Source organism: Bubalus kerabau, chromosome 1 (genome assembly GCF_029407905.1).
Source record: "Bubalus kerabau isolate K-KA32 ecotype Philippines breed swamp buffalo chromosome 1, PCC_UOA_SB_1v2, whole genome shotgun sequence".
In the NCBI taxonomy this organism is placed as follows: Eukaryota; Metazoa; Chordata; class Mammalia; order Artiodactyla; family Bovidae; genus Bubalus; species Bubalus kerabau.
Genome location: NC_073624.1, coordinates 164,395,227 through 164,417,347, shown reverse-complemented (window position 1 = coordinate 164,417,347; position 22,121 = coordinate 164,395,227). Strand labels below are relative to the sequence as shown.

Here is a 22,121-nt window from a genome sequence, read left to right as displayed (position 1 = left end):
AATAAACAGTCTCTCGAATCATTTTTTCCTCGTCTGTCATTCAGTTGAGGAATGCTGGTTGAAAAACATTGCACTTTAGTACTATAGGATGATCATGGCAGCAACTTACTCTTAAATGTTTCTGGGGAAAATAAAGTAATTCTGAGATTGTTAAAGGAAATCTCAGAGGTTTCCTTTCCAAGGTTAAAGGAAATAAATTGTCATAATTTTTTTTTGATGTTAGGATAAAAACCTTTATTTACAAATATTCTATTCCTTTAAATATATATACAGAGAAAAGCATTTGGAAAAGTATGAAAAAAATTGAGAAGAAATTGGTGACACCTGGAAAATCGAAACCAGTTAAAACTATTACAAGAGGGTCAGGGCAAATAGATGTAGGGAGAACAGCCACATTAAATTTCCCTTGAACCCTCTGCCCACTGCTTTCCTTCCACAAGGAATTAATACTAGCTCATAATTTCAAGGTGTGTATAATCTTCTACCCTCCTCACCTAGTGGTGAAGTCATTTATTTAATAAGAACAAAATCAAGGACTTCCCTGGTGGTCCAGTGGCTATGGCTTTGCACTCTCACATGCTGCAACTAATCACTCGCGTGCTGCAAAGAAGATCCAAGATCCCATGTGCCACAACTAAGACCCGGTGTAGCCAAATAAATGTGTTAAAAAATACCAAAAATGACATCAGGGAAAAGGATTGCTTCCATTCAGAGAATACAGGAGGAAAACCACTTGCTCAAAGTGACTGAGAATTCTTTGAGAAATGAAATCATATAACCTGGAATTGTGCTTGAAAAATCTCTCACCTTTTGTAGCCACGTGGCTGAGGTAGCCAAAAGTCAGACCCAAAGTTTGAGTGTAGTTTGATAAATTACATGATCAGTTAAAATCATAACTTCACTGTTGCTATGCTGAAAGTCAAGGCAGTGACGAGGATTCTCAAAAGTGAAATGGGGCTCACAATATTCCTAACCACGGTCACCCTTGTTTGTCTGAGGAGTCACTTTGCTTGAAGACCCCTTAGAGACTCTGAAGTGAGTTAGCTGCAAGAGGAGGTGAATCCCATCTGGTGCTATATCTAGACCTACTATGAGAACTATGATTCTCAATCTTAGCTACACATTGGAATCACCTGTGCTGTGCTTAGTCGCTGTCTTGTCCGACTCTTTGCGACCCCATGGACTGTAGCCTGCCAGGCTCCTCTGTTTGTGGGATTCTCCAGGCACAAATCCCGGAGTGGGTTGCCATGCTCTCCTTCAGGAGGGCAACCTGAAGGTTGCCTGGCAATCTTCTCAACCCAGGGATCGAACCCAGGTCTCCTGCATTGAAGGTGGATTCTTTACTGTCTGAGTCACCAAAGAAGGCTGTAATCACCTGGAGAGTCTTAGAAAACACTGTCTCTGGCTTTCATGTCCAGAAATTTTGATTTAATTTTCTGGGGTTCAATTTACTTTGGGTTTTAACAACTCCCAGAGCATCTAACTGCAGTCAAGATTGAGAACTACTGAACTATATCGATCAGACCCAGTATGTCCCCAGGTCAGATTACAACATAAAATCCAGGAACGGCCTTTTATGCAAAAAAAAAAAAAAAATTTCAAGATTTAGCTAATTCACATCAGCACCATGTGTTATTTGGAGTTCTGCATAGGAGATTTTTCTTTCCCACTTATTTAGTCAATCACATATATCAGCATGGAGTCATGGATATTTATTTTATATTTAATAAAATATATAAATAAAATAAATTATATGGGTTATCATTCAGTACTACTTTTACTGTTCAAATTGCTCCAGCTTTAGTCAAAGGGAGCTCTATCAATTGGCTTCTATGTCCCCTTGACACTCCAGAATTGTGGGGCTTTGTTTTTCAGCACTTTCTTACTTTCTCGTGCTACAAGATGCTCCAGACTTTTCTTGTATTAATACATTTGTTGCCACAGTCCTAGAATTAGTTGTTTCTCCAAGGGACCCTGGTTCCTTTTATTGGAGAATAGTATTTGAAACCAAGAGCTGAGAACCAGGTGTAATTTTTATATCCTGCTACAATAAAACAAGGAGAAAGCAATGGCACCCCACTCCAGTACTCTTGCCTGGAAAATCCCATGGACGGAGGAGCCTGGTGGGCTGCAGTCCATGGGGTCTTGAAGAGTCGGACACGACTGAGCGACTTCACTTTCACTTTTCACTTTCCTGCATTGGAGAAGGAAATGGCAACCCACTCCAGTGTTCTTGCCTGGAGAATCCCAGGGACGGGGGAGCCTGGTGGGCTGCAGTCTATGGGGTTGCACAGAGTTGGATACGACTGAAGTGACTTAGCAGCAGCAGCACAATAAAACAAAACCCCAAATTAAATTTTTTAAAAACTCTGAGTTCCTGGGGTCAAACTTGGAATCCCTTTCCAGGCATCCTTTGAGAGCTGGGTTGGATGTCATCCTGATCATCATCTGTTTGGTGACCTCCTTTCAGGTGAACACCAGCCTGGCTCAGGTGGGCACCAGCCTGGCTCCGGTGGGCATTGATAAAACTAACACTTGACAGTAGGAAGTACCCAAAGAGAGGAAAGTAAAGGCTCACAGAAGAAGGAGAAATTAATAGAGTGGGGAGAAGCTGGAAAACTTTCAAGCCTTGAGAGCAGCTCACGGTGTGTCGCTTGAGTGCAGACTCGATGGCTGTCATCGTTTAGACCCCATGCTTTTGGGCTTCCCTGGTAGCACAGCTAGTCAAGAATCTGCCCACAATGCAAGAGCCTGGGTTCGATCCCTGGGTTGGGAAGATCCCCTGGAGAAGGGAATGGCTTCCCACTCCAGTATTCTGGCCTGGAGAACTCCATGGACTGTATAGTCCATGGGGTCACAAAGAGTCGGGCATGACTGAGTGATTTTCACTTTCAACCTGAACCAACTTGCTGCCTGACACACACCAGTCCTCCGTCAGCATCCTGCAGATGGTCCCACTCCACTGAGCCTGAGAAGCCCACAGAGTATTAGCAGAGCCCTCAGTTTGGGAAGTCCCAAAGTAGTTCTCCAACCCTTCTGCTTGTCCTAGGCAGAAGAGTCCTGCCAAGTGTCTGACATTATTTTCTGTGTTTTTTGGAGACTTCTGAACCATCCTTGGTGACATCTCCACCAAAAGCAGCATTTGGGAGATTACCTCTAAAGGTGAAGCTATCAGAGGGGTCCTTCATTCAGCTCTGGTCTAAAGTGAGAGGAGAGGGGACAGAAAAGAGCAAAGTAAAGGCCCAGTTCCAGGTGTGCGCTGGTCATGGGGAGACAAACCCACTGAAGAGAAGGGCGAGGAGGCAGCTGGCTCTAGGTCAGAAGGTTCAAGCAGTTGTGTAGCAGTTATGAGGTGATGACCCCTGGCTGTGATGGAGCATGGGAGGGGTGGGAAAGTTGCAAGGGGTGGCTTTCCTGTGGGCAGCTCACTGCTAACAAAGATGCTGAAGCTAGACAGCCCAGGTACATGCTAGGGAATAACAAGTGTGCCCTCTTGACAGGAGAAAGGGAATGAATAAGGAAGTGGTGTCTGGGAAGGTTTTGGAATGAGATTCTTACACATGGGCCCCAACACATTCCGGGGTCTGGACCCTGAAACTGGGTGCAAAGCTGAGAGATCATGTGCATTTTCCAGAACAGAGTTAACAGAGCATATATCCTTTTCTCAAACGTTGAGGCCCACTGCTGTTTCTGGGCAGAGCCAGTTAAAACTCAAGCTGCCTCGGATGGGAACTTACAGTTTATCAACCTGGCCTTGAGTCGAGTGGCCCCTAACTCACTGGGGCCTCCTAAAACCCTTCCTGGAAGGGGAAAGGGGGCTGGTATTATCCTTTTCATTTGACTGAAACTGACCATTCATTACTTTTCTACAACCCCGGGGGTCCTCTTGGAGGTATCTCCCTGATTCCAGAGAATGAGGTGCCCAGCTTAAGGTGAGTACAGTAGACCCGGATTCATTATCCAGGGCAGACCTGGTCCCAAGGGAAGTCAAGGCCTGGGGAGGTCCAAAGGGCACACAGCTAATTATAATTGCCAATACAAGTTTGTGGAATGCTGTCGGGGTCACCGAAGGGTTTGGGGGCAGAGAAGAGACCAGGGGCCAAGGCCTCAGATTTTTTTGGGTCAGTCTCGGGAGGACTGAGAAAGCAATGCAGCTGTGAGTCTGGGAGGAAGGTGACAGCAGCCAAGCGTGTGGAGACCCCGGTAGCGTGGCGCATTTCTAGATGGGCATAGCGCGTTGCCTTTTGACTCCTAGGACCTGCTGCAGACCGCGAGTTCGCTCCCACACTTCCATCTCGAGCCTCACAGGCCGCACCTCGATAGGACGCTGCGGGCGGTAGGCACGGAGGCGCGGGTGTCCACTTCATCCAAGCTGGCACGATGCCCGTCGTTGCTAAGCCCTTTTGGACTCAAAAGCCTCAGATAAGGAGATCAAAGCCCAAGTGGGGGTGGAGGGGCCAATTCTGCCGCTGCTAGCCGGTCCCCAACGGCTCCCGAGCAGCGCGTGGGTCAGCAGAGCCGGTGTGCTAGAGCGAAGGCCCACCAGAGCCCAAGGACCCCCCTTGGTTCATCACCCCCGCTTTGGTCCCCGAGCCACTGCCGAGTAGCCTCGCGTACTCATTGGGCCATCGATCAGTCCAGGAAGTGCCCGCAAGGTCATCTGCACAACAAAGGCGGCCCCAAGAGGTGCCTTCTGTATTGTAAATACCAAGCCCTGTCCCCGGCCAAGCGGAGCCCCGGGAGAGAAGCTGCCCGAGGAATCCCGCCCCTACTCCGCATCCCTTCCCCACAACTCCGGAGCGCATTCATTTGAAATGTTAATGTTTTGAAGCTTCCCTCTAGGACTGGATCAGTTTCCTTAAAAGAAGGCTGAAGCCTCTGGGCTTAATAAACAAACCGGCATTTGACTTGGGTGGGAACCGGGTAAACATTTGTTGGTTTCAGAGAGAGGCAGGTGTACGAGGACAAACGCCGGTAGATTATTACACAGCCTCGCCAGTCGCTTTAGAAAGACTCCTTTGTGCACCGATTCCAGGAGAGAGACGTTTTCCTAATCTACAGACCCTTATTGGCACCCTTCAGGCTGAGGGCCCCAGCGGCACTGGGAGGAATCCAGGCCACAGGTAGGGGGGGGGGCGGGGCCGTGCTAGGGCGGAGCCAAGCCTCGGCCCCGCCCACGCGTTGCCAGGCAGGATCCGCTCCCGAGGCTCCGCCGCCGAGCCGCCGCTGGAATTCCGGCTGTTGTCGGGTAACAGCCGATCACAGCGAGGGTGTGTGTCTTTGGCCCGTAGGCCTGAGCCTAACAAGTCTGGCCTCCGCACCAGGAGGACACAGAGGGTTGTCACAACCGGTGCTTTTTAAAAGTCTTGGCCTATGTCTCCCTCTTCACATTCGATAGTTATCGGGTTATTGCCAAAGTAACATCAAATTGGATTCTTTGCTTAGTCCAGCTGCTAGCGATGATAATGGCACCCGCGAACACTCGGGCAGCACCGACACTCTGCCAGTCACTGTTCGTACCCTTCTCATGGATTAATTTGTGATGAGGTGACTCGAGTCATCGACGCACTTCTTTCTAGAACGGGTACATCACTTACTCCCACTCGTCCTCGCCAGGTGAGAGCAAATTGGGGCAGGTGCATAGGAAATGGGGGCTCCAATTGTACAGGTATGACTCCAAGGGCTGGGGCCTCGTGTGTGCTGGAGAGGGGCTGTAGAAGTCACCGGGGTGCTACTGTGGGCCTAGAACGCTGCCAGGCCCCCACAATTCCCTAACTTCAACATTCTTTAATTGATTAAGCAAGCGCTACCTGGTCTTTCAAAAGCTTTGCTTTTCCCTCAATCTGGGAAAACCCACCAGAGGAATGATCCGTTTTTCAACTATGGGAGCCGACAACACTCATACGTAATGAAGCAAGTCACACAAAAGAAAGAATTAGCTCCCACACTCCTGGGAGAGGCCGCTCAGCCCAGACTCTCAGAGCTGCCCAAACTATGGGCCGGCCAGGTTAGGGTAAATAGGGAGTAGGAGGGCTCCCACCCAAGAGCTGGAGTTTGTCACCAGAAGAAATCCCGGTCCTGGTTATTCATAAGCATTGCTTAGAAACCCCAATTCCTGCATTTCTCCTGCCTCAAGCTGTGGATTCCCTGGCCAGCTGAGGGACACAGGGAAGGGAAGAGGAACAGTGTAGAACAGAGGAGCCCACTCTCTGTCCCAGCAATAGCATTTGGACAGTGTCAGAGGACCCAGTGGACAAGGTGGGAAGAGACTGTATATCACCTGGTTAACATTAGGCATTGTGGCCCCAAACTAGTGAATAAGCCTGGTCTTATAGACACCTGTCTGCCCCTTGACCCTCAGCGTTCACAGATACATATCTCCTAGGGTCTCCTAGATTTGTTATATCTTCCTTCAAGGACTAGTCCTTTCCTGACTTCAACCTGGCCTCTTCCTCTAAACACCTCCAAAATCTCAACCAGATTCTTTCTTCTCCAGGTAGGCCTGGACCTCTGGCTTAAAATGACAGCAAAGGAATGGCATTCCTCTTCGTGGCCTGATATTAAGGGCCCAGGATAGTACATGCTTCATGCCTGTGACCTTTGGAGAAAGACACCTAAGTAGCTGGGTGACCTTGGGCAAATCATTAAGTTTCCCATCAGCATAGTGGTTGGATAATAGAACCAAAATCCCTGAAAAGGAGAGGTAGGGAAATCTGCATTGTAAACTCTGCACCTGGAAGCCCTGCTCACTTGTTTTCTCACACACTCTACTAAGCTGCTGCTAAGTCGCTTCAGTCATGTCCGACTCTGTGCAACCCCATAGACGACAGCCCACCAGGCTCCCCCGTCCCTGGGATTCTCCAGGCAAGAACACTGGAGTGGGTTGCCATCTCCTTCTCCAATGCGTGAAAATGAAAAGTGAAAGTGAAGTCACTTAGTCATGTCTGACTCTTCGAGACCCCATGGACTGTAGCCTACCAGGCTCCTCCGCCCATGGGATTTTCCAGGCAAGAGTACTGGAGTGGGTCACAATTTCCTTCTCCAACACACTCTACTGAGGTTCTACTGTGTGATAGTAGAGATGGTAATGTCACTACTATGCTATCATCTGCCCTGCAAGTGAAATACATGAAACCCAATCACCCTGGCATCCTAGCTTGGGTGAGCAGCAGTCAGAGACAGATTGACTTTCAGAGCAGGTGACAACCCAAAGGCCTGTCTCCTGTCACTGTAGCCAGACAGTCAGCTAACACCACCTCACAGTTTGGGATGGATCCTGCTCCCAACAGGGTATCCCACTGCCTCCTACCTAGGAGGTGAGCCCAAGCAGATCTTCACTGACATTCAATAGCCTTGTTTTGCTTCCACTGTTTCCATCTCAAGGATATTAATCTCTAGTCCACCTGTGGCTGTCAGAATTCTTTTTCAACACTTTCAAGATTAATACATACATTCATCATGTCCATTTTCTAAACTTACTAGAAAGAGGCACAAAACTTCAAAACTGCCCAAACTCCACATACCTAGTTTTCTGTATCTACTTTTAATTTAGAACTAGGGAAACGTGAGATAGAGAATGATTGACTTATATGAGACAGTATGTGATTCATGATAGGGTTTCACAAATGGAGAGGAAGAAAGACTTTTCAGGCAGAGGGGACTGAGTGAGTTTTGCAGTGAAGGCTTGTGATCCTTGAGTAGTGATACAGGTAGAAGAGGAAGCAGAATGGGAGGTGCAGTCAATGTCATTGCAAATACCAATGGATGTGAACTCTCTTCTGGTAGACAGTTGGGGAGCCACCAAAAGTTTGTAAAAAGAGGTAAGTGGTTTATTCCATTTATGTTTTACAAATTATCACTCTGGTGGCTGTGTGTGAATTCATTAAAAAAAAATTTTTTTTTTAGAACAGTTTTAGGTTCACAGAAAAATTGAGCATATGATAGAGAATTCCCACATACCTCTCTTCCCACCCCCAGTTTATTATTGTCTTGCATTAGCATGGTGTGTTTGTTACAATTAATGAACCAATATCGATACATTGTTTTTTTTTCTTGATACATTGTTAACTAAAGTCTCAAGTGTACATTAGTGTTCGAGTGTTTTATGGTTCTATGGGTTTTGACACATGCATAATATCATGTGCACACCATTACGGTATCATATAGAATCATTTTCGCTAACCTGAAAAAATCTGCTTCACTCATTCATTACTCCTCCTCCCTCCCTGTAAATCTCTTGGCAATCACTCTATCTCAACTCATCTTGCTTTTCCAGAATGTCATATAGTTGGAGTTAAGTGGTATATGGACTTTTCAAACTGGCTTCTTCCTCTTTGTAATATGTATTTAAGGTTCTTCCATGTCTTTTTGTTGCTTGATAAATATATATACATATTTTTTCATTTTCTTTTCATAAATATATTTTTTTACATTTTTCTTCAATAAATATTTACTGAACTTTTATAGCAACTTCTATAGATTCTGTCTGTCCAAAAGAAATACAGTGCAAGGCACAAATTTACTTTTTCTAATAGCTATATTTAAAAAGGTAAAAAGGAAGTTAATTAACTTTACTAACAAATTCTACCTAACACAGCGTATTTAAAATATTTTCATTTCAACATTTTACCGATATAAAAATTGAGATATTTTATATACTTTTTTGTACTATGCCTCCAAAACCCAGTGTTTTATATTTCCAGCACATCTCAGGTTGGACTGAACATGTTTCCAGTGTTTAGTGGCCACACACAGCTGGACAGTGAAGTACTGTGCTAGGGTGCTGAGGATGGAGCAGAGAAATAGAGTGGACAAGGTCTCTGAGATCACACCATTGACAGTCTAGTGTGGGAAACAGTAAAGAAGTCAACAAATCATTCTGGAAGGCAGCAAGTGTTATTGAGAAAATAACACATCTCTATTATACTGGAGCTTCCCAGGAGGCACTAGTAGTAAAGAATCTGCCCACCAATGCAGGAGCATTAAAAGACTGGTTCCATCCCTGGGTTGGGAAGACCTTGGAGGAGGAAATGGCACCCCACTCCTGTATTCTTGCCTGGAAATCTAATGGACAGAGGAGCCTTGCAAGCTATAGTCCATAGGGTCGCAAAGAGTTGAACACGACTGAGAGACTGAGCACATATCATATAGAGACTGGGAAGCAGATTTAGATTGCCAGAGTAGTCGAGAAAGCTGTTCGGGGGCTGAGACCCAAATGAGGAGGCATTAATCATCAATTATGTATTGACACAATAATACTGTATAACAAACCACTTCAAAATTCACAGGCTTAATAACTAGTTATTATTGCTCATGAGTCTGTAAGTCAGCTGGGCAGTTTGTCTGGTCCTAGGTGGGCTCACGTATGCAACTCTGAGTAGCTGCAGGTTAGGTGGGTGGTTATGCTGATTCTGATTGGGCTTGCCTGTTTGGGATCTGCTAGCTGTTGACTGGTATAGGATGACCTCAGCTCTTTTCCATATGTCTTCTCATCCTCTAGCAGGCTAGCCCAGGCCTGTTCTCATGGTGGAGGCAGGGATCCAAGAGAAAATGTGGAAGCATTCAAGGTTTCTGAAGGCTCAGGCTCAGAACTATTTATCACTTATGCCACATTCTTTTGGCAGAGGCAAGTTACAAGGCCAGCCCAGTTTCTGGGAGGAGCTGCAAAGTCACATGGTGAGAGGTATGTGTATAGGGAGTGATGGAAAATTCAGGCAATTTTGGCAATTCATCTCCCATATTACTTAAAGCTTTCAACACCACCAGGAAGTTATAACAATGCTGAACTTGTCTGTGCCCAATAAAATATTCTCAAAATATATTAAAAAAAAGTAGAATTGTAGAAAAACCTTGACAAAATTCCTCTTACCATGAGAGGTTTCAAAGTAACTTTTGCAATTAATGATAGGTCAAGTACATAAAAAAATAAGTAAAGATATAGAAGACTTCAACATAATTTATGAGGTATTTAGTCCACAAATATTTTCGGCATGCTTTCTCTCTGTGAGGTATCATTGTTCAACTACAATAATTGTTGAACAGAAGTCAACAATCCCGATCCTCATAGAGTTTATATTCTAGTGGAAGGAAATGAATAAACAAGTTAATATGTAAAACAAACATGACCTTTACGGAGAAAGACAAGAGGGAAAGGATATGGAGTGGGGGATGGCAGGGTGAGGGGTTTAAACCAAGCAGCACAGGGTAGGACAGTAGGGCAGGGTAGGTCCTACCGAGGAGACATGGGAGCCAAGCCCTGAGAGAGGCAGAGGTCAGGGAGGGAGCCCTGTGCTTATCTCCAGGACCAGTGGAGGGAAGAGCTGCATGGAGACCCTGGGGCAGGAGCTGGTTTGGCAGGTTCTAGTTGTAGACAGAGGCAGGCTTGGCAAAGTGGGAAGGGATAGGGGTTGGGATTTTAATTTTGATGATGGAAAGCACCAGGAGGCTTTTTTTTTTTGAGGGGAGGGGTATCATAGAGCATTCGGGGAGAGGATCCTGGGGAGAAGAGGGCTGTTTCTAGACAAGGGTCAAATAGTCAGTCCTTGAGAGATGGCTGGATTCCAATCCTCATCACGCAGCCTGTCCCCAAAGAATTTCCCTTGCTTTGTCTTTCAGTTACCTAGACAGCAGTTTATTCCCCAAAGGATGTCACCACCTCCCAAGAACATATTCCAATTATCCCAGAAAACAAGGTAATTGGGATTATAGTAGTATTCATCATCTCAATTCTCAAAATGAAAACCTATCCAAAGCAAGAACAAAAGCTAGCTCCAGAAAGCAGCCCCCTTCCCCTTGGGAAAACTCAGTGAACAACTTACAGAGTCACAGTTTATATGAAACTGTTGTTAGTTTCAAGTCACTTTCCTTTCAGGATATAATCTTACACAAAAGAAAGAAAGAAATGGGGCTATATACTCAGCAAAGATCCATGCCCTCATAGAGAAAATATACAAAATATGTGATATGTTGGATGAGGAGATAAATGCCCTAAAGAAAAATAAGGGGGAAATAGGGAACATTTGAGAACAGGTGTGTCACAATTTAAACTAGGCTGGTCAGGGGGAGATTAGTTGAAAAGGCCTATCAGCCCAGTATTCACAGAACAGAGAGAAGTGTTGGGGAGGATCAGTGATAAAGGCAGGGTTGGCCCCACAGCTTGTGACACAGTTGTGTCACACACTGATATGTTAAGTGTACGATTTATTAAGATAATTTTATTCCACATTCTGTGAAAAGGAAAAATTTCCTCCAGCCAATGTGTGTAGTTCTCTGAATTGAATTATATAAATTGTAATACATTTTACTACACATTATCAGAAAAAGACTGCACAGCTCTATTTAGCAACTCCAGTTTGGACAGTTCCTATGCCAGGGCTGAAACAAAGGCACAACAGTGGCAGAATGGATTCTTCTATTAGTTTTCTTTGTGGGATTTTCTCTTTTCAGCTAGAGTCCATCTGAGTGGAACTCAAGGTAGCAGGGATGCTGTCCTCCACTAGAGGCGGCACAAAGGACAGCCTGCAGCATCAAAGGGTACACGCTTAGCTCAGGTCCATTCCAGTTTCTGGAATACATATGAGATTTAATGGAAAACAAAAAGCAGACATCTAAGAGCTTTGCATAGAAGCATAACAGCAAAGAGAAAAACACCTACTGGGTGTGTATGTGAGCAGATTCAAATGAAGTGAAGAGAAGCGACTCAGGGGATGGGGATGGGCAGGAGGCCAAGCTGAGGGAACTAAGAAACCAAACGCAATAAAATTAAAAAATAAAACAAAACCTGCTTGTCCTTGCGTTATCCATACCGCAGTCCAGTTTACTCTCTTTGGCATGGAACTCCAGGCCACGGCCAAGTTTGCCTGCCTCAGTGGAACCAGGGAGGGAAAGGGTAAAGTGGTGGTCCAGCCTGCACATCCAGAGTCTGACCTGCCCCCAGGAGGGGCCCTGGAGTGAGCAAGCTCTCCACCTGTCTTTAGTGTGGGTCATATGAGGGTGGAGAGCCCTAGCACGGCTCTTTTCAGTATTCATATAGCAAACTTCTACAGACTCAATGCACACACGTACAATTTTTTCAAATCACGTACCAGATTTGTTATTCATTCACTAAGTCTTGTCCAGAAGAGCTTCTCTGGTGGCTCATATGGTAAAGAATCTGCCTGCAATGCAGGAGACCTGGGTTTGATCCCTGGGTTGGAAAGATCCCCCAGAGAAGGGCATGGCAACACACTCCAGTATTGTTGCCAGGAGAATCCCATGGATAGGGGAGCTTGGTGGTCTATAGTTCATGGGGCGAAGGCGGGAAGAGAAGGGGATGACAGAGGATGAGATGGTTGGATGGCATCACTGACACAATGGACACAAGTTTGAGTAGGCTCCGGGAGTTGGTGATGGACAGGGAAGCCTGGTGTGCTGCAGTCCATGGGGGCACAGAGTTGGACACGACTGAACTGAACTGAACTGAAGTCATGCCCAACTCTTTGCGACCCTATGAACTGCAGCATGCCAGGCTTTTCTGTCCTTCACCATCTCCTGGAGTTTGCTCAAACTCAAGGTCCATTGAGTCAGCGATGTCATCCTACCATCTCATCCTCTGTTGCCCCCTTCTCCTCCTGCCCTCAATCTTTCCCAGAATCAGAGTCTTTTCCAATGAGTTGGCTCTTCACATCAGGTGGCCAAAGTATTGAAGTTTTAGCATCAGTCCTTCCAACAAATATTCAGGGTTGATTTTTTTTTAGGATTGACTGGTTTGATCTCTTTGCTGTCCAAGGGACTCTCAAGAGTCTTCTCCAGCACAACAGCTCAAAAGCATCAATTCTTCAGCTGGGCTTCAGCAGTATCAGATTTAAGAAGGTCTGTAAATAATAATGTGAATCGAATGCCTAAGAAAAAGTTTGATTCCCTCATTAGTTACAATACCTCGAGCAAATGCCAACATCTCCATTACCTCACTTGTAGAATAGGGATGACTTCCCTCAGGAGACTGGTATTGTATCTAATGCATAGTATGTTCTTAATGTTCTCCCCCATCCTAACAAAAAGAAATTAGATTGCCGTCAAATGCAATGGATATACTTTAAAACAATACTTATTAACCTTTGGGGCTTCCCTGGTGGTTCAGATGGTAAAGAATCTGCTGCAATGCAGGAGAGCCAGGTTGGATCCCTGGGTCGGGAAGACCTCCTGGAGAAGGGAATGGCTACCAACTCCAGTATTCTTGGCTGGAAAATCCCATGGACAGAGGAGCCCGGAGGGCTACAGCTCATGGGGTAGCAGAGTCAGACATGACTGAGCAACTTAACACGTTAACCTTTAATCTGTGGACCAGTCACCTGGGGGAATCCTGTTAAAGTGTAGATTCTGCTTTTGGGGGAGCTGGGGTGGGGACAGAGATTCTTGCTTTTCCCAAGAAACTTCCAGGTTCTGACTATGGGGGTCATTCTTTAAAGTAGCAAGAATTTAACATTGAGTTCCATTATTTAACATGCCTACTGCACCAAAAGTTCTCAAAATGAGTTTCATAGACTAGCTATTTCTTTAAAAATTTTACTTTTCCACTTAAGCTTCATGCAAAGTCACTGACCCAGCTAAGTGCCAAGCGCCAGCGAGGCCAGGGTGTAATGAGCTGTGTGAGGGCATCATTTGGTCCCAGAGGGTTCACAGTACTCTTTTACAGAAAGATCCTGCAATTGTCTCGCCACCACTTTCAGCTTTTTGATCTTAGCCTTTGCCTCTGATGATAATTACCCCTTAATTAGCACCCACCACCATGTCATCTAAATAATTATAGTAAGTGCAGCTTGCACCTCTGCTGGGAGTCTTCAAACCAACTGATAAAACAAGATGCTATGCCAATTTTTTTAAAAAGACAAAACTGACCCAAATAAAAGTCACATGCTGTGGAACACAGACCTGTTATAACTTCCATTAGAATAAAGCTATTTAAGAGTTGGTTTTGAAACAATCAAGTATTGAGGTATTTCAGAAACTGTAAATGTCAGAATGTAAATTTTGCAAGCAGTTGTACAAAAGTAAAACAGCTCAGTCAAGCTAAAATCCACCTTAAATTTCTGTTGGGAAGGGCTACAGAATGTCTAAACTATTTTTTGTCTGTCTGGATTTTGCCAATATATTGAAGGAGTTTGGTAACTTCTGGGTGCACTCAAAGTAAATTAACTTTTGTGGAAGAAGAGGTAGGTTTTTCACTGAAAACAATTAGTAGTTTTCTAATTTCCCAGGTGGATCATCATTCACCCCTCTCACCAAACAGCAGGGCCGTCCGAGCCCAAATAATCATGAAACTCTCTTAGGAGGAAACCAATTGTGTTAACTCTTTAAAAGGCTGTCTTCCCACCGTAGTCGTAGAACACCATCACAAGAATTTACAATTTTCTGAATAGGTAATACATTGACAAGGAAAAAACTTCGAACAGCACAAAATGTTGTATAGAGAAAAATAAATTTTCTTCCTTCCCATCATCTACCTCCTTGCCTTCTCCAGAGACAAATCACTGGTTCATAAAATTTTTTATTATGAGAAATTTCAGATATACAAGCAGAGAAACTGGAATAAGTTCATGCATAACACAGCATCAGCAATGAAACACACCCCACTGGGTTGTTTTATTTTCCCTCCATCAGTGTTTGTTGGAGTTCTTTTCCCAGACACTTGATCATTTTATCTGTCAAAACTTTTAGTATTTTGCCATTCCCCCCGCCTTCTCTCCTTAACCTAACCACATTACCGTCATCACATCCAACAAGGTTGGATAATTCCTTAATACCATCCAATATTCTCAGGGGTCACTTTTAACGGCTTCGGGACAGACTGAAGGAGAAAAGAACGACGAAAGTAAGAATCCAGGGGATCCTAGAAGAGCATTAAAAAGCCAGACCGACATCACTTCGGGGTGCGGTCACTGATCGGGTGCCCTGCTACCAGGGCCTCCCAGTTCCCGCCGTCATTAACTGCGCCAGGTCAGCACCAGCCAGTCTGGGTCAAGAGCCGCTCCGAGCCGCGAGCTCCCGGTCTCCCGGCTCCCAGGCGGCGACTCCAGCAGGCCCGGCGCAGCTGCACAACCCACCGTCCCCAGACACCGGCGAGTCCCTGGAGGGGAAACGATTGACACAGCCGCCTGCACTGAGCCCCCAGTCCTCCTCCGCTGCACCTGCGTCTCCCGGCGGGGCCAGGAGCTGGAACTCGCTCGCTCGCGAGCCGAGGCCGGCCAGGCCAGCCACAACCGCTCCTCCCGCTGCCCGCTCCCGCGTCGGGCTCTCAGCACCTAGACCTCTCGGACCGGGACTACAACTCCCGTCGGGCCCCACGGCCGGACCAATGGCGGGCGCCGGACCATGCGGGGCGCGGCGCCTGCGCGGCGGTTTGAGTAAGCAGCCGCGCGATTGGCTGCGGGGTCGGGCGGTCGCGCGGGGCCTGTGGGAAGCGGAGTGACGGAGCGAGCGGCTGTTGGAGGAAGGAGGTGGGGGCCGGGAGCGCAAATGGCGTTGAGATGGTTCAGGGCCCTGTTCAAACTCTAGCGCTGACCATTCACCGACGGAAGCGGCGGCGCAGGAGGCGACGGCGGCCCATAGGGGGCACGTAGCGGGCTCCGGTACCAGCTCCAGCGGCGGCGACAGCCAGGGAGGCCTAGGCCCGGGCCCGGCCGGCGGCGCTCGAGGCGGGGAGGGAAGTTGCGGTGCCGCCACTCCTCCCCCCCCTCCACCGGGTTTCCTATTTACAGAGAGCTGAGTCGCGGGTTCGGACGGTGGCGGAGCCCCTTGCCTCTCTTCGCTCACCAGCCGGCCCCGTTCTCCCGCGCGGGGCTCCGGCGCCCGCCCGTGGGCCGTTGGGAGCGGGAGAGGCGGAGGCGGCCCGAGGCTAAAGCACCCGCCAGGCGCCGAGGGTAAGTGAGGTCTCGGGCGGCTGCCTAGGCCCGGAGCTTGCCGAGGGTGGAGGAGGCAGGGGTCTGGGAGCGGGTGATGGAAGTCCTTCTATCTCACCCACCCGGTCTCTGAGGAAGTTGGGCAGCGGAACGGTCTGAAGAACTCTTTTTCCTCTTTTTCCCTTTATTCTGAGTTCTTTCTGAGCGACGGCTGATTTACTTCCCTCCCCAGGCGCGGTCAAGTGTATTGGTTTCAGGCCGAAATCTTTTGCTGCCTTTCCTCTGCCTCTGGCCGCCGCTGAGGCCTTCCACCACCCTGGGGATTCGGTGGCAGAGGCTTCCGGGGCGTCGGAAGCAACATCCCTTTTCCTGGGAGGTGGAGGTGGGGGTGGGGAGGAGAAAAGTTGCGTGAGCTTCCAGGGGCAGGGGGGCCGCTTCTCCCCGCCACCTCCTAGCGCACCGCCGCCCCCAGGTGAGGATTTCTGGGTGGTGAGGTTTGGCCTTTCCGGCTTTCATTCCTGCAGGGAAGCCCCTAAGCCCGTGGAGATCTGAAGGACTCTGGATTTGGTTGGGGGTTAAGTGTGAGGACTTCTTTATTCCAGCGCACTTCCCCGAAAATTCGACAAGCTTTGGGCTGAGGCAAAGGCCCAACGACCAAAAAGACTTAGTTGTGAATCGTTCTTTCCTTTTTGGTAAGGTAATCTTTGGAGTTTGAAGCCTGAGCAAGATAGCCTGTGTTCTTAACTTGAATATACTTGAAATATAATGTCAAATACGTCTACACACTTATTTTTGAATTTCTACATACTTTACACTCTAGTCTTACTTAGATAATGCCATTACAATTGTCTGTCTGGTGACTTAAAAAAAAAAAAAAAGGACATGGAAAACTGTATAAAGACCAGCAAAGGGGATATTATATAATGAACTCCCATGTATTCATCTTTCAGACTCAACAGTTATTAACTCTTAACCAAATTTTTCTCATCTCTGCACTTTCCATTCCACACACCTTAAAGTTGGAGAATCACTGACATTATTGCATCAGTATTTCAATGTATATTTTTCGAAGGCATAGGTTCTTAAAAAAAAAGCATAATTTATCAGTTAAAATAATTAACTCCTTGGTATCAAGTATTCGTCGGCAGACTTTCAGCTTGTCACAGTGAATGCTTTATGGTTCTAGGACCATTTTTCCATGAATTTTTTTGGTGTGGACCTAAAGTAGTCCAAGTCTAGGTTTTTGGTTTAGCCTTTAGTCAGCATTTTTAGGTAATTACCATGCTAGTGTATCCGAAACGTTTTAGCTTTGTTGGTGTATATGTAAATGTAGGTCTGTAGATTAGGGCTGTACATTCAGGGAGGAATGAAAAGAAATGACTTATTTTGTGTTTCTTGTAGCTGCCAAATACACTTAGTTTCTTTAGGTTATGCTTAACAAGACAGACAGGATTCTTTAGTGTAAATCTACAGTAAGAGGGGAAATAGATATCCCTCAGAAAAAAGTTTTTTGACATATTAAAAGGTCTTCAGACAAATTAGAAAGTTTTCTCTTAAAAGTAGATGGGTATAATGACTAAATTAAGTATTATTTTGTCCAATTAGAATTGGCTTCTAACCAAAATATGAGAGGGCAAATTCCTCTGCTGAATATATAGAGATTCCCTATAAACTGGGAGGATTAAGTTAATAAAGGGAAACATTTAAACTAATAGATAAAAACATTTAAAAATATAGGTCAAAATATCACTCTGATTGTTGTATTGTAAATTTCAAGAGTATGAAGTTTTTTTCAAGCCCTTAGGCAATTGTTCACTTTTTTTCCTGGTTATATTTAATTTATTGATATTTAAATTTTAGAAGGTCAAAGTGTGAGTAATGGATAAGGACTGATAATGTTTAAAAGGTACCTTGTTTGACTCTATTTGCTGTCCTGAAATTTTTTTTTGTCCTAGTACTTAGCATGTAGATAAATAATTTTATCTTGTCTTAAATCAGAGTGGAACATAAATTCACAATTTTTTTTTTCTTTTAATAATCCCTGGACCAGTCAGTGTAATATGCTGGAGTTCACTAGCTTCAGAAAATGTAGTTCAGAAAATGAGCACAGCACTATGAGGACAAGGAAGGGAGAAAGATGAGTATGGTTTCTTGCATTAAGGGAAATGACCAAGTACGGAATATTTTTCAAGTCATAGTTTATATTATGTTAGACCAAAACTCAGGATCTTTGAGGTTGGATTAAAAGTATCAGGTTCTAATATGTGAGAAAATAGCACCAGTTTTCTGACTTTTCACCCCTCATATGAGTAAGTGCTCTGAAATTTCAAAGAACTATATTTAGTCAGCTATTTGACATCTCTAAGATCCTGAAAAAAATTAACATTTTGTGCTTAATATATTATATTAAGGGTAATTAGCCTATTCAGATTATTTTTTATGGTAAAATTTGATAGAATAGTAAGTAGATTGATTTGAAACTTAAAAAAAAAAGCCATGTTAGGCTTTCTTGTTCTGAAAATAGCCTATGAATATGTACTCATAAAAAAGATTGATATAAGTATATAGGATAAAAAATGAGCCTCTCTATACTCCCTCCCCTTATTTATTTAACTGTTTTTGGATTTGTATCTTGAATGTGGAAAAGCTGTATGGGGAGAATCCCTATTTTCTTATTTTTGTATTCAGTATTAACACTTGTTAAATATTTGATGATTATATATTTTCTTACTCTTTTTTTCCCACAGAGAATATGAAACAGGTGTCAAAATGACATCCAGATTTGGGAAAACATATAGTAGGAAAGGAGGAAATGGAAGTTCAAAGTTTGATGAAGTCTTTTCCAACAAACGGACCACCCTTAGCACAAAGTGGGGAGAAACCACATTTATGGCTAAATTAGGACAGAAGAGGCCCAATTTCAAACCAGATATCCAAGAAGTTCCGAAGAAACCTAAGATAGAAGAAGAAAATACTGGAGATCCTTTTGGATTTGATAGTGATGATGAATCTCTACCAGTTTCTTCAAAGAATTTAGCTAAAGGTCCCTCTTATACAGAATCTAGTGAAGCTGCTCAGTTGGAAGAGGTCACGTCTGTACTTGAAGCTAATAGCAAAATTAGTCATGTGATGGGTGAAGACAGTGTTGTATCTGATAAATGCTTACGTTTGGAGGATACTTTGCTTGGGAAAGAAAAGAGCACAAACCGTGTCTTAGAAGATGATGCAAGCAGAAGTAGCTGTGCTAAATTAATGACTTCAGGTAAGTTTTGATTTTCTTTTTTTTCCTTCTTCACAATGATTTTCTTTATTCTGAGCCAGGAGAGTTTTGTGTAATTTAGTCAAATGATTTTGACTTTAGATTCTGAAATACTACACCTCTTAAATTTTCTTTCTGCATTTATAATTAATGGGGACCAAAGATAATTTTGTAGAAGAGATTTAAGAAATTCAAGAAACCAATTAGGAGTTGAAATTTTACTTAACTTGGGAATTTCCAGACTGTACATTTTGGGAATGATATTTCATTTGTCCTTAATCCAGTTCTCGTTAAGAAACATCTCTTTTTGTTGTGTTAGGATTGCACAGTGTCTCACTTCTATTACTGTGGAGGATTTGGATAGTTACTGATAATGAAAATGAGATGGGCATTTACAATAAGGTTTAAGTTTAGGGGTGTTAGATTTTCTTTCAAAACTAGAAAGATTAAGGAGGTATTAAGTGGAAATGTAGAATTGAACTTGACTGCAAATCGAAATTAGTTGGGGGCTTGGTGCCAGTAGTAATTTGTATTAATAGATTTCCATCTACAAAACCAGTTGTATTTTTAAAATGTTAGCTTGTAAATCTGGCATCTAGTGTTTATTCCTAAAACAATATATTTTACTTGTTTTTGTAAAGGATTTGAGACTTACAGTAATAAATGATTAAAAAAGTGCAATTAATTAAAAGACCGTAGAGCTTAGATTGGAGATGGAAAGGGAGATAGCTTGTGGACTTTATCAGTGTAGGGCTGAGCAATAAGGCTCACACTTTGGTCTAAAACAAACCTTAGTTCTTGACTTCTTGGGAAAATTTAGTGATAATAAAAGGTTACATAGTGCTCATATTTTAAAAAGATGTAAAGACAAAACTTCCTAGTTTTCTTGAGAGGAATTTGTCCTTTGGGGTCTTTCTGTAAGACACTGTCTTTCTATAAGGCACCTCAAATACTTTGCCTAGCATAGTTCCACAAAAAAATGCTGAACATTTTTCATTCTTTCTCACCCTTGGATGAGAGGATGAGCCAGCTGTTACTGTCATTCCCTTGATCTCCTGGTTAATTCTGATTTGGCTCTTCTTTTCCTTTGCCCACATTTCTCCTGAGCTGTTGTTCATAACTTAAGGTTAGGTTCAGTTTTTATTAAAAATGAGCAGAAAAGCAGTTTCCCAGATCAGCTGTTAAAAATGTTTTCTAAAAAAAAAAATGTTTTCTAATCATAGAACCATTGAGCCAAAATTAACTTGAATTCAGTGCTCTTAGCTTCATAGATGAGATTCAAAGAGGTTAAGTAACAGTCTAGTTTGGGTAGTGGCAAAATTGGACTGAGATTCATTTATTGATATTTCAAAACTTTAACCACCTGCTCTGTGTCCTCCACTCTGTTAGGCTCTGGAAATGCTCTTCCATGTCAGTTATCTAGTGTCCAGTGCTCAGTGTGAGGCAGATGGGCTGGAAAAAGGGAGATGAGGATAGAGAAGTGGTGCAGTGGGTGAAGGTACTCAGACACAGATTTCTCAAGCACTGTGTTTGGAAAAGAGAGGGGCATCACTGGCAGGCAGAGGGTATCAATAGGATAAATGTTGAGGTATGGGGAAACAGGAACTTGGAAGTGAAATATTCAAAGGCAGCAACTGCTTATATAGTCTTACTGGTGTTAAACCTACACATGTCCAGACTGCCATTTGAAGTTGTTCGATGAGAACTGGAAACAACTCTTTCTGTGAAAATGAGGTTTTAGCTTGCCGGTCTAATGTAGCTAAATTGTTCTGGTGTTGATCCTGTGGACTGACTGGGAATCCAAACTCCGTTATAACGGGTTTGTGAGGGGAAAGTGTATACTAAAATACAGAAAATAGATGTTCAAGAACATCTTGCTCTTCTTTCTTCACAAGGCAGCCTTAGTTGGAAGGGAATGGTGTAGCACTGTGAATATTTACTTGCTCCTCTCCCTTGACCATCCAGAGCCACAGCACCCCTGGTAGCTTGCTGTAGGATAAGAAGGGAACTTTGAGGGAGTACTTCGAATTCTGATGGTCTTACCCTATCCCTAACAAAATGTAAAAGATAAACTTTTTATAAGTTTATGTTAATAAGTTCAGGGAATACTTTGAAACTTTATGACCTTCCCTTTTTGCCTCTAAAATTTGGGCATCTCTCGGCGCCTAGAGTTTTTTGCATTCTGTCTGTCAGTTTGTCGTTGCTTTTACGAGTGTTCAGAAGGCCTCCTGATTTTAGTTGGAGTTTAGAGATTCAGACCTAAGGATTGGATAAAAGCGGTCTCTATAAATCTAAAGTGTTTCCAAAACTTTTTTTTTAATTAGAGATCTTTGGAGAATGATGAAATTTTGGACTTCAGATTAAAGTGCTGTTGTACCCATTTAGGTCTCAGAAATTCTTTGGAGGTCATATACAGGCATTTTATTTAAGAACCTGTGAGAAATGTTATGATCATTCTGTTCAAAGTGCACAAGTTAGGTTCTTTAGTATCCTTCCAGTGGGATGTTCTTGCTCATTCATACCATTTTTTTGCTGCAGAATTATATCACATCAGTGAAAAGGGCTTATCCAAGCTCAAGCTTATATCATTTTTCCTGGCCTTAAGTTTTAAAGTGGATCTCTTTATAGGGTAGTATATGGTTAACTTTTAGGTACTATTAAAATTCTTTGTTTTAAATATTTTATATCAGATAGTGCTTTTTAAGATTGTGGCTTATTTAAAGACGAAATCCAGAGTGAGGTCATGATAGAATGTAGTGGTTGTTGTTTTCCAAATGCTTGATGGGCAAGGGAACCCATCAGGATTACTACCCATGCAAGAGTACAAACTAAATGAGAACTGCAGGGAAGAATTGAGTTGCTAAAACATCCTAATCTTAATTTAAAACACACACACACACACACACACTTTTAGTGTGGAACTTTTAGACACACAAAAATAGAACATTAAAAGAACCTCATGTGCCTGTTTTGTAGCTTCAGCAGTT

The 22,121-nt window shown here is 44.0% G+C and overlaps 2 protein-coding genes across 5 annotated transcripts in view; one reads left to right on the top strand and one right to left on the bottom strand.

The window, feature by feature from the left end:
- Positions 1–14,994: 14,994 nt before the first annotated feature.
- On the bottom strand, positions 14,995–16,391 carry LOC129657489 (translation initiation factor IF-2-like). The gene is made up of 4 exons (XM_055587763.1): positions 16,336–16,391; positions 15,998–16,244; positions 15,790–15,920; positions 14,995–15,724 (listed from the first exon to the last, which is right to left on the bottom strand). The coding sequence occupies exons 1-4, from the start codon at positions 16,389–16,391 to the stop codon at positions 14,995–14,997; spliced, it is 1,164 nt and encodes a 387-aa protein (XP_055443738.1).
- WAPL (WAPL cohesin release factor) overlaps positions 15,334–22,121 on the top strand; it is a 75,457-nt gene continuing 68,669 nt past the window's right edge. Inside the window, exons 1-3 of one of the 4 annotated variants that reach the window (XM_055538038.1) lie at positions 15,442–15,896; positions 16,400–16,567; positions 18,623–19,137. In XM_055538038.1, the coding sequence (XP_055394013.1) occupies positions 18,645–19,137 (493 nt within the window). In that variant the 5' untranslated portion in view covers positions 15,442–15,896; positions 16,400–16,567; positions 18,623–18,644. Of the gene's footprint in view, positions 15,897–16,399; positions 16,568–18,622; positions 19,138–22,121 lie in introns of those variants that run through there. The other 3 variants (XM_055538044.1, XM_055538031.1, XM_055538023.1) reach the window with 3 other exon arrangements.